This window comes from Aulonocara stuartgranti (genome assembly GCF_965226115.1).
Source record: "Aulonocara stuartgranti genome assembly, chromosome: 5".
Lineage (NCBI taxonomy): Eukaryota > Metazoa > Chordata > Actinopteri > Cichliformes > Cichlidae > Aulonocara > Aulonocara stuartgranti.
Window position 1 is genome coordinate 33,343,986 of NC_138943.1, and position 18,175 is coordinate 33,362,160.

General features: G+C 41.2%; 1 protein-coding gene across 3 annotated transcripts in view; it reads left to right on the forward strand.

Moving 5' to 3' along the window:
- cntn4 (contactin 4) overlaps nucleotides 1-14,448 on the forward strand; it is a 204,359-nt gene extending 189,911 nt beyond the window's left edge. For 2 of the 3 annotated variants that reach the window (XM_082532729.1, XM_082532730.1), the window contains exons 14-23: nucleotides 1,226-1,346; nucleotides 1,725-1,883; nucleotides 2,828-2,977; nucleotides 4,861-4,931; nucleotides 7,099-7,333; nucleotides 7,602-7,717; nucleotides 8,644-8,830; nucleotides 10,552-10,664; nucleotides 10,744-10,912; nucleotides 11,290-14,448. In XM_082532729.1, coding sequence (XP_082388855.1) covers nucleotides 1,226-1,346; nucleotides 1,725-1,883; nucleotides 2,828-2,977; nucleotides 4,861-4,931; nucleotides 7,099-7,333; nucleotides 7,602-7,717; nucleotides 8,644-8,830; nucleotides 10,552-10,664; nucleotides 10,744-10,912; nucleotides 11,290-11,381 — 1,413 coding nt within the window. In that variant the 3' untranslated portion in view covers nucleotides 11,382-14,448. The remainder of the gene's footprint in view (nucleotides 1-1,225; nucleotides 1,347-1,724; nucleotides 1,884-2,827; nucleotides 2,978-4,860; nucleotides 4,932-7,098; nucleotides 7,334-7,601; nucleotides 7,718-8,643; nucleotides 8,831-10,551; nucleotides 10,665-10,743; nucleotides 10,913-11,289) is intronic. The other variant, XM_082532731.1, reaches the window with a different exon arrangement.
- The last annotated feature ends 3,727 nt before the right edge of the window (nucleotides 14,449-18,175 follow it).

Consider the following 18,175-nt stretch of genomic DNA (forward strand, 5'->3'; position numbering starts at 1 on the left):
GTGCTAGCATGCTAACGGCCAATGGCATAGCTTAGCTGTAGGGTTTCTCCCACGAGAGAGCATCATTTCAAATTCTGTTTATTGTCACACTCCAGCTTTGATAACATATATTCCACATAAGCTGAGGCGCATAATGTATAATTAAAACTCAAACCTTGTTGAGCTTCATGGAGGAATCCTCATTTTATTAGCACCACTGCTACATAAAAGACATTGATTTATTGCCCAACCCCCTTCAGAGATTTCATTGTATAAAAGGTCCAGATGTGACTCTGAAGATTAATTGGTACATCAATATTATACTTCTTCTCTTAGCGGGGTCATAATAAATTCAGCCGCAGTGCAGAGGGAATGTTTGTATCAAGTGTATAATTTATGGGCAGAAAAAATTTGCTGCCTGTGGTTTATTTTAAAAAGAAATTTACATACATGCAACCAGTCTCAGTGAGCTCCTGTATACTTTATAAAGTCCGCAGCTTATACCTCAGCATGCCATGCACTGTTTTGAGTTGGAGGGGTTTTTTCTCTTTTAGCTAAAAAATGCAAGGCTCCTTTAAAAACTGCAGGCAATACAGAGGGGAAAAAATCCAATGCAGAGGCGTTTTTTTTCTTTCTGTTTTCTTTATGATTTAGGTGTTTCTAGGATCGTGATTTACAGTCTCCCCTCCTTAATAAATTGCTGTTCGTCTACACTTATATTGATTAAGCTACCAGCCACTCCATAGAATTCTTACTGCCACTGTGCCACATATTTCCGCCATGTCCAATTTATCACAGAACCTGCTCAGCTCTGCCTGGGTGAAATGATAATGTAGGAGAGGGAATTGCAATTAGAGATGGAATGAAAGGCTCTCTTAAAGAACTAACTATTAGACTAGCCATTAGGCTGCGCCGTATAACTGAAGCGGCTCCATACCGCAATTCAAATCAAGCCATTAGAGCAAGTTCATTTCTGTAATCACAGGGATAAAACAAATGCACGGTGCGCACATGGTATAGAGAGGCATTTCTTTGTGCTTCTTTAGAATATAGATGGAAAGTGGGAGTGTGGAAATATGAATTCCTTTTTGAAGATATGAGAATAAGCTTTCTGTTTGGTTTCGTTTGTTCACGCTTGGCTACAGAAAAAGTGAGCGTTGAATTGGAATCACAATAGCAGGTTGCTTACGAAACTCCTTTGCTTGTTTGTGTGTTTGCGGGTGATTGTGCATGCGTTGAATGACAGCAGCATTCGGCGGGAGACATTATGATTCGGAATGTCCAGCTGAGGCATGCCGGGAAGTACACGTGCGCCGTGCAAACCAAGGTGGACAGCATTTCCGTGGCTGTTGACTTGGTCATCAGAGGTGAGTCACCATAATAACTGTGATTTAAATAATTCACGATCTACCTGAAGAAGACTGGCTTTGTCAGTGATGCATGTTTACTGTGGCTGGTTGCACTTCACTGACGAAGGAATAAAGGGAGAGAAAATTGAGGCGAGTGGAAATTTCTCTCTGGAAGGTTTAAAGGAAATTTACTGTCTAATTAGACCCAATAGCTCCCAAAGGTTTCACACTGAACTGACGTCGCTGCAGTAGCCTCAGGTGCTAAAACCACCGCCACACTCTCTACCATCTTTCCATCTTTTCCTGATTTACATTCCCTCCCTCCCCTACCTTCTTCCTCCATCTGTCTCTCTATCTTTCTGTTCTCTTTCCTGCCTTGGCTATGCCATCTATCAGGTCCCCCAGGGCCCCCCACCAGCATCCATGTAGAAGGAATCACTGATACCACAGCCTCTCTGTCCTGGAGGCCCGGTCCTGATAATCACAGTCCAATTACGGCATACACCATCCAAGCCAGGACACCATTTTCCCTCGGGTGGCAAGCTGTCACCACAGGTAAGCTCTCTCCAACCAGCTGTGGCCTCCTCCAGTCACCTGGAGGGGGCCACTCTTCATCATGCCTCGGCTGTGAAAATATTGAAGATGTAATTTTTACCCCAGCATCAATTGTAGTGGGACCATTGACTCCCATTTTATCGCTCTCTTCGGAATCCTGAAACATGGATCTCGTCCCGATGATGAAGCTTGTTTGCCACAGCCGTAATTTGATAGTGCAGTTAAGTAATGGGATCGGTGTAATCTTTGCCCACATCCTTTATGGCACCCTTAACATTTACACATGATTGGCGTAATATGCTTTTATCTCGTTCTATTGATATTTTTGTGAATTAGGACACTTTTATCAAAGATGGTTTTACTGGCTGCATTGATTTGCCAAGCAAGGGTCATAGATTTGTAACAGAAATACAATGTGACCTTATAGGGGCACAGAACCCAGAGGAAGAAAATTAGTTTTTGCCTTTTTTTTTTTTTTTTTTTTTTTCTTAAATGACATCAGAAACAGCAGTATGCGACATTACGTGATGGCAGAGCTTCAGTTCATCCTTTGTCGTTTTTTTTTTGTTTTTTTTTTTTTTTTTGCCTTTTTAACTGGAATCATTTTTATTATTTTTGTTTTCAATATTCAGTCCCTTACAGCGATTCTGGTGTTTTGCTTGTTTCAGCTGACTTAACAACTACACAGTGCCATGCATGCATTATTAAAGATTTCAACAAAGATCACCAAATTGGCAATGTAATGGTTAATGTATGTGTTTATGTGCATTTTTTAAAAATCCTTATGCGTCCTTGTGTGGTATTGGAAATGTGCTGTGTAACTACCATGTCTGTTAGCCTGGAGGATAGCATGCTACTGATGCTTAGCTGAGACACTCCAAGAACACACAGCCACACACATTCATGTGTTGAAACTGAAGAGGGCACTGTGTGTTTTCTGCCAGTTCCTGAGGTGGTACGGGGCACCCGGCTGACAGCTACAGTAATAGACCTGAGCCCTTGGGTAGAGTATGAGTTTCGAGTCCTTGCGAGCAACTCCATCGGGACTGGCGAGCCCAGCAAGCCATCCAAACAAGCAAGGACAAAAGGAACATGTACGTACTGAATCTGTTTTCAAAACTGACCAGTATACATATCATTTACCCAACTTTCTGAATACTTTTTTTGGAAATACTGTTCCCAAAATGTTTATTAATGCTGGAGGAAGGGAAACCGTTAGCCTTGCTCTGTCAATACATAAGTGAAGTTATCAGCTAACACTAGCAAGCTTGGTTGCATGAGAAACTCAAGGGGAGAATCACTCCACGTCACGCGGCATTCCTGAGGAACGCAAAAGGTGACCTTCCGTGTTCTTATGGTAGCGCCGGGTTATGGATAAAATCTAGTAGAATGATGCTCCCGTGGTAATACACGTTCCAGCCATGTATTCCAGCCCTAACCTGAACCAGCACTTTAATGGTAAATGGCCTGCATTTGTATAGCGCTTTACTCAGTCCCTAAGGACCCCAAAGCGCTTTACACTACATTCAGTCATTCACCCATACACACACACATTCACACACTGGCAATGGCAAGCTATGTTGTAGCCACAGCTGCCCTGGGGCGCACTGACAGAGGCGAGGCTGCCAGACACTGGCGCCACCGGGCCCTCTGACCACCACCAGCAGGCAAACATGGGGTTAGTATCTTGCCCAAGGATATTTGGCATGCAGCCAGGATGCAGCCTGGGATCGAACCACTGATCTTCTGATTAGTGGCTGACCTGCTCTGCCACCTGAGCTACAGCCACCCCACTTTAATGACATTAAATAGTGTTTTCCAAAGCGATTTTAATAAAATGAACGAACATGTGTAGATTGATTCCAAACCGTTCTCATATTTCCTCATTTTTCCGATCTCGTCATTTAGGGATGTGTTGGGTGCCCGGAAGCGTAATATGTTGATGATTTGTCACCTAGCGTAAAATATTACGCCTCGAGAGTGAGAATGTGTTGGTGTCACAGCATCTGTCAAAGTGGCCACACCCCAACTCCAGTTTCCAGATGGGTGATCAGCCGCCATAAATTTGTTATGAAACTATCCATAGATGCCAGAATCTTTTTTGTGGTTGGCTGTAAAGATGCTTTTTAACACTGTTAAGTTGGGCATTTCAACATGGGAGTCAATGGGGATGAGCACGCTTTTGGAGCCAGGCTCAAGTGGCCATGAGAGGAACTGCAGTTCTTGCTACTTGTAGTATGTTGGCTTCAATGTTCAGCCTTGGTTCCTGCTTATTTCCACCACGTAATTCCCACCCGAGATGGACTTTTTGTTTTCAGTCAAGCATATGTTCATTAGTCAACTTGACTGGTTCTGTTAGATCTTCTTACATCTGCACAGAGTTTTTTCACAACTTCTGTCTTTAGTTCAGTTTTTTTTCCGTTTTTGGGATTAATTTTTTCAAGTAACCTTTGACAAGTAAAGGGTATAAGCATATTTTGTAAAATGTCAACCAATAGGCTGTCCTGATAGGTGGAGCGCATACCAAAAAATGCTCCCAGGAGCTCCCGGTTTGAGTCCCAATAGGCAAGACATTTGCTCCGTGTCGTTCCCTCTACACACTTCTCTCTACACACGTGTCCAATAAATTTAGAAATGCTGATAAATATCTTAGGAAAATAAAATACAAACACCTTGAATATACAGTCAGTGTGCTGGATATCATTACTGCCTCAAAAGAAAATGAAAGTCTCATTCAAATTGCAAAACATCTCTAAAAGCTTCTTTTAGCAGTTTAACAAGTTTAGATTCTTTACGTGTTCCCTTTTCGTCTCAGAGATGGGAAGTTTGCTGATGTATCTGAATGCTGAAGTTCAGGCTTGTCACACACTTACCTCTCTTAGCAATTTAGGATTTGCTGGAAGGAGCATTATTACATGTGCCTTTGCAGTGTCATGTGAAGTCAACCCAGCTAAGCTGATCTGTCTTCTTCCTTTAGCTCCGAAGGTCACACCAGCTAATGTGAGCGGAGGCGGTGGCAGTCGCTCCGAATTAGTCATCACATGGGAGGTAAGCAAGCTTGCTCAAGACCCCCTCACCCTTGGAGGAGGCAGCCAGACGTCATTATTCTCTGTGGATGTAGGCCTCTGTTTCATTAATAACAGCTGAACTGCTTAATGTATGGCATTTCATTTTTAAGAACAGAAAGGTAATAACTGCTGCTGTCACCCTGGGGGAGAGAAAAATGCTTTTGAGGTTTCAATAAGATAATTAAACTCAGTTGTTCCTTCGAAGTTCCGGCTTTTTTCTGTGATTATTTTCTCACTTTTCTCCTCTTTTCTTTATTTTTCCTTTTTCGTTCTCTTTCTTTTCTTATTTCTACAAGGCCCCCCGCATATCAGCCCGACTCCAAAAACGTATATTTGTTCAAGCTGCTGCTCAGAATCATCAGCTCCTGCTGTGAACCATTTCACTGTTGATGTTTCAGTATGCACAAGTGTGGTTAAAAGGTAACTTCTGCCAAACGAAGCCCCTGTTTTGCCTCAGCCCCTGAAGTTCTTTATGCCGTTGTGTTTTCACACAAAAGCAGGGGCAGCAGGTTGTTCATAACTATTCCTTTAAGAAATTAAGAAAAGGCGTCTCTCCCCCAGGGTAACAGCAGACATTTCTATTCGCATGGCTGCAACCCGGGGCCTAGAATACAGCTCAAGATATGAATGAAGGTCTGCGTCAATGACACACACAACTCTATATTGGTCAGCAAACATAGCCAGCCAAGAGTTTAGTTTACTTTAGTATGAAACAGAAGACTTTGAATGATTTCTTTGGACTGTTGTTTTTTCCAGGGTGGAACGCAGCATGTATTACTAATGATTTTTACAAAATAAGAATTGGATGCTCACGTTTGAATTTCTCTTGGATTTTCTCTAAACTATGCAGAGTCAAAAGTATACATACGGCTTCAGATATATACATAGACCCCACATATATTTGCTTAAATGTTTCAGTTGGACCTTGACCAGATGTTTTTGGTAGCCAATTTAGTTCATTTCAGATAGAGCTCGACTTATTTCTTAGTGAGCAACCTCTCAGTCCATAGCGATGTAAAACTTAGTTCACAATGGACAGTGACACTTTCAGCAGGTTCTAGCTCATGGCAGCTTGAGCTTTGGTTGTTTCTGGCTTGTTTCTGAACATCTTAACTAACTTCCTCTCATCTCAGGGTCACAGTTGGGTCTTCATCCAAACCTTGGCAAACTGGTGAAATAATTATATAAATAAATAGGTTTTTTTTTCAACTCTCATCTATTTATTTTGAATGAAAAGACAAAACATTACCCTAGGACTGATACTTTTCACCTCATAAATGTACAAATGCTTAGGCAATATCAGTAGCAAACGCTGTGTACAGAATAGGCTTTAAAGTTTCATTTTTTTCATATCTGCTACAGCTGACCCCGAACCCACCATTAGTTACAATGCCAAACTCACTAAACCCGAATTAAATTCTAAAAGGTTTTTCACACTTTTTTAGAAGTAAGAAAAACTGCATAATATAAAAACCATTTGTTGTATTTAGAGGTTACCTCTAATAACTGCAGAGAAAAATCAGCAAACATGAGAGAAGATGCAGTTTTGCTATGATAATAGTAAAATAATAACAAAAAGTTGAAAACAAAGAGTGCTCAAGAATAAATCCCTGAGGGACACCACAGCGTATTCAAGTGTGTTTGTTTCTGTCCGATTAGTACTGTTTTTTTGTTTTTTCAAGAACCTTTAAAAGCTTTGGGTGGTCATTCTGAATGTCTGGAGACCATAAACACTTATTCTAGCAGTTTTAACAAGTTTTATCAAAACAGTAGACCCCACTTCTCTCCAGACAAAAAAAAAAGATGTGCTCTATGTATCTTTTAGTAGACCAGAGTGAAGAGGTTTGGTTTATTCACTAGAATAATGGAGCTATAAATATCTGAAGCATGACCACGGCTACGGCTATGTTATCATGCTGAGTGCTTTGTACTGTGTAATGGATGTGTCTACTTATAGTTTTTGTGTGTTCAGCATGTTTTATTTGAAGACAAGCATTGCCTAAAAAACTGAAAGCCTCGTGTCTGACCATATTTCGTCGCATCCTCACATGGCAACTGTAGTTAAAAAATAAAATATAAAGACAGAGTTGCAGTGTGTTTATTTCCCTTTCTTTTGCAAGTGCTCACACAGTGTTGTTTTCCTGCAGCCTGTTCCGGAAGAGCTGCAGAACGGACCGGGCTTTGGCTATGTGGTGGCTTTTCGACCCCACGGCGCCACAGGCTGGATGCAGGCAGCCGTACCCTCCGCTGAAGCATCCAGATACGTCTTTAAAAATGAGAGCATTCAGCCCTTCTCCCCTTTCCAAGTCAAGGTTGGGGTTTACAACAACCTGGGAGAAGGGCCATTTGGACCTGTTACCACTATCTACTCTGCTGAGGAAGGTGTGTATGATTTGGAGTAGATCTGCATGTCTAGCTAGCAGTGATTCATCACTAAAAGACTGAGTCAGTCCTCCTTTCTTTAAATGGCAGCAGCAATCTCGCAGGCAGCCTTCTTCTATCAGCACTCGCAGGCGTCTTCAGCATACTTTCCTCCCTCTGTTGTTCTAATAAAAAGAAGCCGCTTTGAAACTTTTTTGATGTTCTCTCTTTGAGGGGTCATCAAAGCGCAGTGCAACTTCTAAAACCAGTCTTTACACATTAACTCCAGAGCCTGGCCGAGCGCCCACCAGGGTCCGCGCCAAGAGCCTCTCTGCATCTGAGATTGAAGTTTCGTGGAAAGCTCTGCCCTGGAACGCCAACAAGAAGAGAGTGCTGGGCTACGAGGTGAGCTCTGATGAAATACCTTGTTTGTGTGAGTTTTCCCCTGGATGCATTTCCTGTTTGTATGCGTGTGTGCGCACACATGCCAGCTAATGCTGTACAATCTTGTTGTCTTCTATTATTGATGAGTGTTCGAGACTTATGCACCTTGGGCGTACGAGATAATAGCTCGCTGCCTGCATAATGGTCCAGCCGAGTCCCAGGCCTGTGGGTTTGGTTGTGTTTCTCTTGTTGCTTACCTAAGTACTGTAACCACCCTGATTAGCGTGCTGATGCAATACTCCAAGGGATAGAATGCTTAGCTTCTAATCCACACAACATAGCAAGCAGTGGCTCTGCAGACTTTCTCCGTCAGTTCTTGTCATTTTAATTCTGCTCACTGTTGAAATCCAAGATGTGGACGAAGACGTTTTCGTCGTCGGACTGCGTAAAATGCCAGAATTATAAATTGTTGACCACTCAAAAGCAACAGAGGAGCAGGCCCTCAGCAAACCATTCCTTTGAGGAAAGGCAAATTATATTTGTGCTGTCAAGCATGCCCGCTGTTTCAGCCCTGACAAGCAGGGTGACAAAGAAAATCTGTCATCAGTGGACATTGATGGCAGGGGATTTTTATGGATTCTTTCACTTTTTTTTATTTATTTATTTTTTTGTTTCCCCACTTTTGCACATTTGACCTCAATCTGTACAAACAAAACTTAAACAGAACACACATCTGCCCGGCACAACGGAGGAACACAGTTCACAAGGCGCACAAGGTGGCATGCTGCTAAAGCTTGTTTTCAGACCGCTCACAGCTTCCATCCAGTTGAGTTCACATCTCCCTGTTTCCAGTTTGCACCTCACTGACAGGGTGTAACAGAAAGCTTTTAAGGTGTCCATCGTGTTTTCTGCATTCACGTCTGCGGTTCTACCTTGTTGCTTTTCAGCTGAGGTACTGGAGTAGAAGTGAAAGGGAAGACACAGCCAGCGTGCAAAGGACTGTAGGAAATCAAACATCTACTATTATCCGCGGGGTGAAAGGCAGCACCGCATATTACGTCTCAGTGAGGGCGTATAACACTGCAGGAACAGGTCCTCCCAGCACCACCGTCAACGTTACCACCAAAAAGCCACGTAAGTATGGGATCAAATTAGAGCCTGCAAGAGATTAATGGCTGGCTGAGTTATATTGGAACTAAACTCAGATAAAAGGTGGCCTATTTTAACCTGAATAGATCTCTATAGTAACTTTCACTGATCATATAGGCCAGTCCAGAGTAGATTATCTTCAGAGTTTCAGTTAAATATCAGCTAGAATCAGCACATTAGGCTCTTTTAGGGATATACAGATTATTTCAACTGGTTACCACTGAGCAATTTTCTGCTGATTAGAGGTCTAAATATGCATCAAAATGATACACAGCCATAAAATTGGGATCATGTTAGCTCAGACGTGAAAGTCTGGTAGATGTCTATATCACCCTCGACATTATTTCAACAAACAAACACATTTGTTTGTGTTTTTTTTTTCCATGTCACATTTGATTGTTTTGCAAAATGATCGTGAAGAGACCCCAGGTACACAAAGGACACTGATTTTCTTCTTTATTGAAAAAATTGTTCATTCCATGCATGCATCAGTTATGCAACTGCTTACTGCAGTTCATGGTTGCCAGGGGGTTTGAGCTTGTTCCAGCTGTCATAGAGTGTATGCATATGTACAAAAGACGGCAGAGTTATTAGTTAGTTTCATCTCATCTGAGAAAAAGATGTGCTTCCAGTATGCATCATCGTTTTTCATGTTTTCCTCATCATATTGTCTGGTTTAAAGTTGCAGAAGAGTTTTTCTCAATCTCCAACCTCGAGTGCATTCCTGTGCAGAGCTCTAGTGATTGTCATCTTCTTACTTGGCAAAGTCATTCACTGCTGTTTTGGCAGTTATTCTATGGTCTTTAGACACATCGCTCACTAATTTCCTTTCTAGAATCTTTTAAATCTTTTAGAATTTCTTGATGATACTTCTCCCTCTGGCTTTACGAGCGTCAACAAGTCTAAATGGATTTCTTTTGTTTTTGCCATGATGCTTTCTCAAGTGACAGCTCAGACTCTTGAAGAAGTTTTATACTCTGTGTAAATTGGAAGATAACCCTCAGTTTGAACTTAATTTTACAAGCTTTGAGAATTACAAAGTTAAAGCACATCTTTGTACACATTGCACAGCAGTGGTTTGTGCTATGGATAGAAACAATATGGAAATAGTTTATCCCTTCTAAAGAACCTGTGGCTCCGACATGCCAAATTGACTTTTTTTGAATGTGAACAGTTTCCGATGAGTGTGAAATAGAATGGTTATTTTCTTTGTTCTCTTATTTCCAAAGCTTGAGAGGACAATTTTATTAAAACAAAACAAAAAAAAAAACCCAATATGACTTTTCTTACTGCCTAGGATTAGACATAGACTTAGTTGATTGGGGTCATCAACAATGGTTACCTCAGTGAGTTAACCAAATCTTCATTTTGTTTTGAAGTCATCTTCAACACCTTTTTAAAGACTATTTGCTGGGTCACCTTTTGTATAAGCACAGAGCATGATGCAGACAGCGTGGGTTCTAATCCCATTCTGTCTGTCTGGTTTGAAGTTGCAGAAGAGTTTTTCTCAATCTCCAACCTCGCAGTACATTCCTGTGCAGAGTGAGAATCCCATTAACTCTTTACTGGGATTTTAGGTTTTATAGAACCAGCTAGCACAAACAAAGGCTGGCTATGTTACAGTTGCTTCACAGTACACCCATCTGATCAGTGTGCCACTGCTCAGCTATCATTTTAAGGTAAATGATGTGTTTTTGCTCTTCCAGCACCCAGTCAGCCACCGGGTAAAGTGGTGTGGAACACGTCGAACTCCAAGATTATACTGAACTGGGAGCAGGTCAAAGCCCTGGAGAACGAGTCAGAGGTCACTGGTTACAAAGTAAGCACCCAGACGCCTTGTTTTGTTAGAAAATTCTGTCCCGTGCCACGCTGCCATAATTCGATCTCGTCTTCTTCAGGTGCTGTACAAGAAGAATCGACACAGTCGCCCCAGCATCATGGAAACAAACACCACCTCTGTAGAGCTGGCGCTTCCTACTGACGAGGATTATATTATCCAGATAAAGCCATTTGGTGAGGGAGGGGAAGGCAGCAGTAGCAGGCAGATCACCATCCCAAGGATACCAGGTCAGTGGAGAGCTAGTTAGTGTCTCCCTCGTGGCTGAGCTGAATAATCCCCTCCCCTGCTGCTGTCTTGGCAGAACAGATTAGCTGCTCCAAAGCGACAGAGACTGGGGAAATAATGTTCTGCATTTGACATTTGTGTAATTACAGCTTCTACGTGACACCAAAAAGTATGTAAAGTAAAGTACTCTATTTAGAGTCCTTTCTGTGCCTCACTCTGCTGCTCAAGGAGTAAGATGAGAACATGTTTTTGATATTTTTATCAGCTCTTAATTGCTAAAGCAGGTTGAAGAGATGTCTCTTTAATAAGAAAAAGGTGGGAAAAAAAACTTATTTCTCTCATAGACTAACAGCCTTTTTCTTTTCAACACCTTTTTCAGGCCCCAACGCAGTCGGCTCAGCATCCAAGGTCTCCACTCTATCAGCACTCAGCACAATAGCACTGTCTTTCACAGCGCGGACATCTTTATGACAAACGTCTCGCAGCAGGCGTTGCATCTGATGTGAAGACGGCGCTCCGGCAGAACGCAAACAAAGCCCACTCCGGTGTAACTAGATCCATTCATTTAGATTTTAGAAGCAAAAGGAAGACGCCGAAGGAAAAAACAACAAAAAAAGACAAAAAAAACCGCCATTGAGATAACAGGGAAGGGGTCCCCTTCAGCGCCCAGGCTAAGTAAGGGAGATTGACCGATGTCGTGACTATGTTGTTACCAAAGCAGCTTTCATAAGAAAAAAATAATCAGAAAAAAATGTCTTATATGCATTTTTTTGTATGACACGTTGAGCTTTTATAGATTTTCTTTTCTTAAATAAATTTAAAGTCTGTCTGGGCGTATTGGGTCAGAACATCTGCATGACAAGCAACATCATCAAATTTTCCAGTCTGGAGGTGAAGAATGTGATTTGACAGATCACCCTTTGTCTTCTAAAATAAGATACTACTTGTGACTTTGGTTCCAGCAGACCAAAGTGAGGTTTTTTTCTTCATTTCTGTTTCTGAACTATTTAAAAAAAAAAAAAAAAAGCTTGTCTCAAAGGACTGCATCGACAGCTTTGGCATATGCTGCTATTAATCCCAGTTTGTAAAGAGACAACTAGCATTAGACTTTACATGTTAATGCTTTATCATTCTAGGAAAGTGGCTGTGGGTCATCTTGATATATCAGATAATCCTAATAGGCACTAAGCTTGGAAAGTTTTGTCAAAGCAGTCACATGAAATGTGAACACTGAAAGCGTTATGAGTTGCAATCATTCCTCCTGTCCAAAGATGGCATAGCTCCACTGCAGCCTCATGTTAGCTTAATCTACACTTGTGCTAAAGTCCAACATGAGGTTCTGGTCTTGGTTGTGCCGTGCTCAGACCACACAATTATTTTAATAAACATGCTCAGTGTGTCACGTTAAAAGATTCCAACGTCAGATGTTCATATATGTTGTTTTTTTCTGAGTCAGAACATATTTGGAGGGCTAAATTATCAGCAAAAGCTAGCTTGATTAGCAAGCAAACCTAAAGTGTGCAAGTATAACGCCCCTAAAACTGACCAAAATTAAACTATAACTTCTTGGACAAGCTGTACCTCACAGCAAGTAAGTTATAGCTTGTATCCCAACTGTATCCTTTTTTTTTTTTATGATAATCCTACTCAGAATTCTCTCAAAACCCACCAACACCTCAAACATGGTTGAGGAATCCAGTTCAGTGACTGAATTAGCGAAGGTGAAGGCTAACTGGCTGCTTGGCCAGGCCACATCCCTAACTTTAATCCAGAAACAAACTCCAGACATGTAAGCTATGAAAATAGTTTGCCCCAAATACAATTTTTATAAACTGTATATACCAAGCTTTTTAAATAGCAGCTGTAAAGAAGTTAATTGAATCACTCTAGTTGAGCATTTTAACACAAAAGTCTATTAGAACGTACTGTCTTTTGGAATCAGCCTCAAATGACCATTGAAGGATTTGCATGTTGGTTGTAAGCTATCCAATATGCAGCAATAGTTTTTTGTCAGCTCTCATTCACTCAACTGGCTAAAACATGCCTCATAACCTTGCTACATCTTTCTGGCCATGGTACTTTCACGCTAATATCCTATAGTCTTAACCTAGCACTGACTAAATGTTTTTTTGATGTGCCAGTTCCCCTGTTTGTGTCGCCTTGCTGTGCTCCAGCAGTTTTACTGCTATGAAGACAGAACAAACCTCCACGCTAATAGCTGGACTTTGCTAACTGTAGAATGCTAAAATGTTTCTGCTGAACTCTAGAATTCAGTCTCGGACCACAGATCATACTGCAATTGCACTTGGAAGAGATTTTAAACAGCCGGTACGGACAGAAGGAATGATCACAGGGAGCAATAACTGGTTTATTTGTATAGCGTGAGTCTAAATCCCATCATCCTCGATGCTAAAGCATTAGCATATTAGCATGCCACGTTTTTGGTGCCAGTCCCTTGAGGGGTCGGGTTACCCAACAGCTCCCAAAATGTCGATGAAGTACTTAAAGCCATCCACGTGATAATTACCGACTTTGTAACCAGATGTAACATCGAGCTGTCGTTGAGAGCTTCTCCCCTGGGTTCCTCTATCATGGCCGTTTAACAGCAATGGGAACCGGGCCCTTGTGGCTGTCTCATGCTCCTCATTCTTTAAGTTAGTCCTGTGTCTAGAGCTATTCTTTGCCTTCTGTGTGCCTCATCATATGTTCAAAATCCTCAGGTCCTTAAAGAGCCTTAACTTATCATATGTATATCAAAAACATTAGAAACATAGGACTATGAAGCAGCCGTGGTGATGTTTACATGCAGCTTTGTGGATAGAAAACTGTATGTAGTGAGGGGGGCCAGCATCCTTTTCCTGATGTTACAGAGGTGAATTGAATGGCATTCTGCTGTTTCGCATGGGATATTGGCAATATATGAGGCCTGGTGCATTTTTATAGGTGTGTATTCTTAATAAAAAAGACAATGCTGCTGATCTTTTCCTTTTTCCCATCGTCTCCTGATGCCATGTGGGGCTGCTGTGCTACGCAGAGTACAGTGCAGTCTGTATGTAGCTTGTAATCCAGTTAAGTAGTTTGTAGTACGTTGAAGGGAAGTGTACTGTAGGCTACTGGGTCTTGCTCAGAATCATGCATTGAGAAATGTGTAATATACTGTTTTGTACACTTCAGATCGTTTATATAAAAGAACCTTTCTAAAGAGATGATTTACTTGGTTTTTATGTATCAACTCTGTTTCATACTGTAGCTAACTGTTGCTCAGCATGACTGTAATTTGTCCTCTCTTACGTCCATTTGCAAAACCGAATGAATGGCTTAAGGACCGTACAAGGTTCGTGCATCTGATAAGTTTGTGTATACTGTGCGTGTACCATGAAAACTGAACCACGATCAGCCTAATGTCTATGCTTCTGTCTCAGTCAGCCCCTCTGAGATGTGCTGGGTCTTCTGCTCATATACGCGCCACAGGAGAGTTTCTTCTGTTGCTGTTTGTTGTTTATACTGTGTTAATAAAGATTACCGATTTATAGAACAATGCTGAGTGCTTCTGGTGCATCAATATGATATCGGCCTGCATGACATATTGCAAGAAAGTGCCCCCCTTGAACTCTTTTCTGTGATACACCTGCACCATTTCATAGGTTTTATTACAACGTGCCCTGAAGGCAGGTAAAATACTAGGAGGACTTCATTCAGTGTAGTGCAGTCAGACTTGGGAAATCTTCACACTACAACTATGACAGAATGTGCCAATAGCACTCATCATTAATACTAATAATCTGGAGAAGAAGCACAGGAAATTTTAGATCTCCATATTTAGCAATCAGTCTCTCTTTCCAGATATTCCTTAGCTCAGAATGTGTTTTTATCTCTGTCGATTTTCTCTTGAGAAGTGGCTTCTTCCATGCAAATAGCTGCATTTTTTTTTTTTTATTGGTTTTTTTGTTTTTGTTTGCCTGAATATTCTCGGATCTCTATCTGCCTCTTCATCCCTGCCGAGACTAATTTCTAAAACTCTGGACTGTAACAGAAATATTAACGATTGACTTTGTCTTTCCATTAATGTGAACAGGGTAACTTCACCCCCCCCCCCCCCCTTCTCTAAATGATCCACAGCCTTGCCTACCCAAGTTGCAATTTCTCCTCCAGGACGTCTTTCTTTTATTCTCTTTATTAATCTATTATTCTTAATTTATTTATTTATTTTAGCTGATTTGCAAGTCTTGGGCCTGAGTTTGCATGTTCTACTTTTTTTTCGCTCTGGTTTCCTCCCACAAGCTAAAGACGTAGATGTCAGGTGATGGCTCAATCACATTAGAGTAAGAATAGGACTGCAACCTCCTCACAACTATGTAAAATCAGTGGCTGTCCAGTGATTGCACTGAATTCTTTTCCAGTCGGAAACCGATTGCGAGTACCTGCAGAAACCGACTGGTTGACCAGAGGTTGACCGTGCAACACCCTCAACCTATGGGTGACCACTTTGAAGCAACTGCACAGGTCACCTGGTGGGAGGCAACCTGTCTCCAAACAGTTGTAGTCTATGTATTAACAGACCTCTCTGCATTGAATCATATCTGTTATTAACCTCTGTCTCTCTTCCACAGCATGTCTTTTATCCTGTCTTCCTTCTCTCACCCCAACCGGTCGCAGCAGATGGCCCCGCCCCTCCCTGAGCCTGGTTCTGCCGGAGGTTTCTTCCTGTTAAAAGGGAGTTTTTCCTTCCCACTGTTGCCAAAGTGCTTGCTCATAGGGGGTCATTTGATTGTTGGGTTTTTCTCTGTATCTATGAAGCGCCTTGAGGCGACTTATGTTGTGATTTGGCGCTATATAAATAAAATTGAATTGAATTGACTCAGACCGACTCCAACTGCTACATGTCTCTTTGCAATGGAGCTTAATTCAACTGGTTGTGTTTTATATGAAAGCAAGGTTGCAGTTAAGCCTTTGTCCTGCAGCAATCACATCGCCATTTGTGAATGAATTTCTGTTATAAATCCATGAGGTTCTGGATGAACTTTTTCTCTTTTTGGGGGCGGGGTAATAATTTAGAATTAATTTTTTACAAGACAGTAGAAGAGACAGGAAAGGAGGGAGGAGATGTGTGCACATTCAAATCTGCAGTAATCTTTTGGCAAATGGGTCAATCGCTCAACCCATTGAGATATATGGGCACCGAGACCTGCAATTTTTGATGATTTAAACACAGTTAATCATCATATTATCACAAATCGATCTAAATACACGTTATTGACAACTTGACACCAGTCAGTCATCCTATTGTCATCACTGTCTTTACGTAGCAAAGTTGCTTTGAAGACAGCAGCTGACTGAAAGTGTCCATGGCACAGCAGTAATTTTAGTCATGCCATGGTCTCCAACCACTGTTTTCCCTAGTGTGACTGTAGCTTAACTGGTGACTGTGATAAGGCTGAATGTGTAGCCATGAATGAATGTGTAACTGTGATAGCCCTGTAATGTTAACCAGTCTAGGTAGGAGGGGAAGAAGAAAGAAATGTAGGTTTTTGATAAATAACAAAAACAATTACACAAATGACAAATCTGCAGCACTTGTGTGATGCTGTCAGGATGGAGCAAAATTTCTGAGGAATGTTTCGAGCAACTTGTTGTTCAAAGAATTAAGACAGTTCTAAAGGCAAAAGGGGGTCTAACTCAATACTAGCAAGTGTAACTAATAAAGTGTCCAGAGATCATGCAATGCGTGTTTATATATCCTCGGACAAACAGTCTAAAAACAAGAATGATGAAGGAATTCTGCCATCCAAACCCTCTTCTCTTTATATCTCCTCATATCTCATGTGGAGAAATAACCAGAAACACAAACTGTAGACTGTATGTGTGAATTGGGCCCTGGCCCTTTAAATAGTATAATATACAAAATTGTTCAACTGAACGATTGCAGCACATTAAATCTGGGTGTTTTAGATGTCAGCCTATCCAAACAGGATTTTGCTGGTCTTCCTGAGAAGGTGAGTGCACGCAAACCTAAATTAGCAACATTTTTCCAGATATTGTCCCATATGTCACATGAATTTTTGAGATTTATAAATAAGTACTCCAGTATTCATATTCATCAACTATCTGGTTTGTGCATAGTGAAGGATTTCAAACATGTCCGATATCTAGCTTTGGTGCATTAATACACAGTATCTCAAAACTGGAGACATCAAAGACAAAGTTAATATGCAAAGAGATCGGGAAAAAAACTTTCAGTGAATTAAATATTAGAATATTGTGTAAATGTTTCATGGATGGAAATCCAAAGTTGGGATTTTTCAGCGTCCAGTCTTGTTCGTTTACAGAGATGTGTCAACAACAGATCCATCAAAGGTCCAGTGTGCATTCTTCCGTATATTGTCTGTATCTGTGATGAATACAAAGGTATCACTGCCTTAGATCATACCAGATTTTAGGGCTTTTATTCCAGTAATGGAGGGTGAGTAAGACCCCCATTCTGTCTTATGTTAGTTTCAGGCCGCCCTGGAAGGACCAGCAGCTGTGAAAATAGCTGGATAGATGAATGTACTGAATCATGCTGGAAATATTTTATTTTTTCCTCCTAGTTCAAATATTTTTATATCAGTGTTGCACAGTTGCCAAGGCTGTGCCTTCTGCTGTTTTGTGTTACCCACTTTATAAGACATATCACTAATAGGAATAGCAATTACTTTATTTGTGAAATTCTTTCAGGCATTATCAAACACTATCAATCCATTACCTCTAACTGCTTATCCAATATTAAGGATGCCAGCTCAGAAACATCACAAACAACATCAGTGCATTGCAGGGCTAACAGAGAGAGACAGCCAACCACACAATCACACACTCTTATATCCACACATATGGACAGAATCATCACTTAACCTGACTTTGGACTGTAGGAGGAAGCCAGAGTCCCCAAAGGCAACAGGTGACCTTGACTGTTGAGCCTTCCTGCTAACCACTGCACCAATCAAATACCAGTGACAAATAAATATGTATTTTGTAGAGGACTCCATAATAGTTATTCTTGACATACTTTACATGGATAAATTGATTTCACCTTCTAGCAGCGCTGACATAGCTCTAAGTGTTCTGTCCTCACTAAGCGTTGTCCTCGTGAACGTAGACTCAGCTATACAGACAGCTAAACACTCTCCTAATCAAAATCCAGGGAACAGGCCAATGTGTTGAGTTGGATGATTTAATAAGGAAAAAGTGTGAAACTGTTGACAAAACCAGAAATAAACCATTAAAAATGT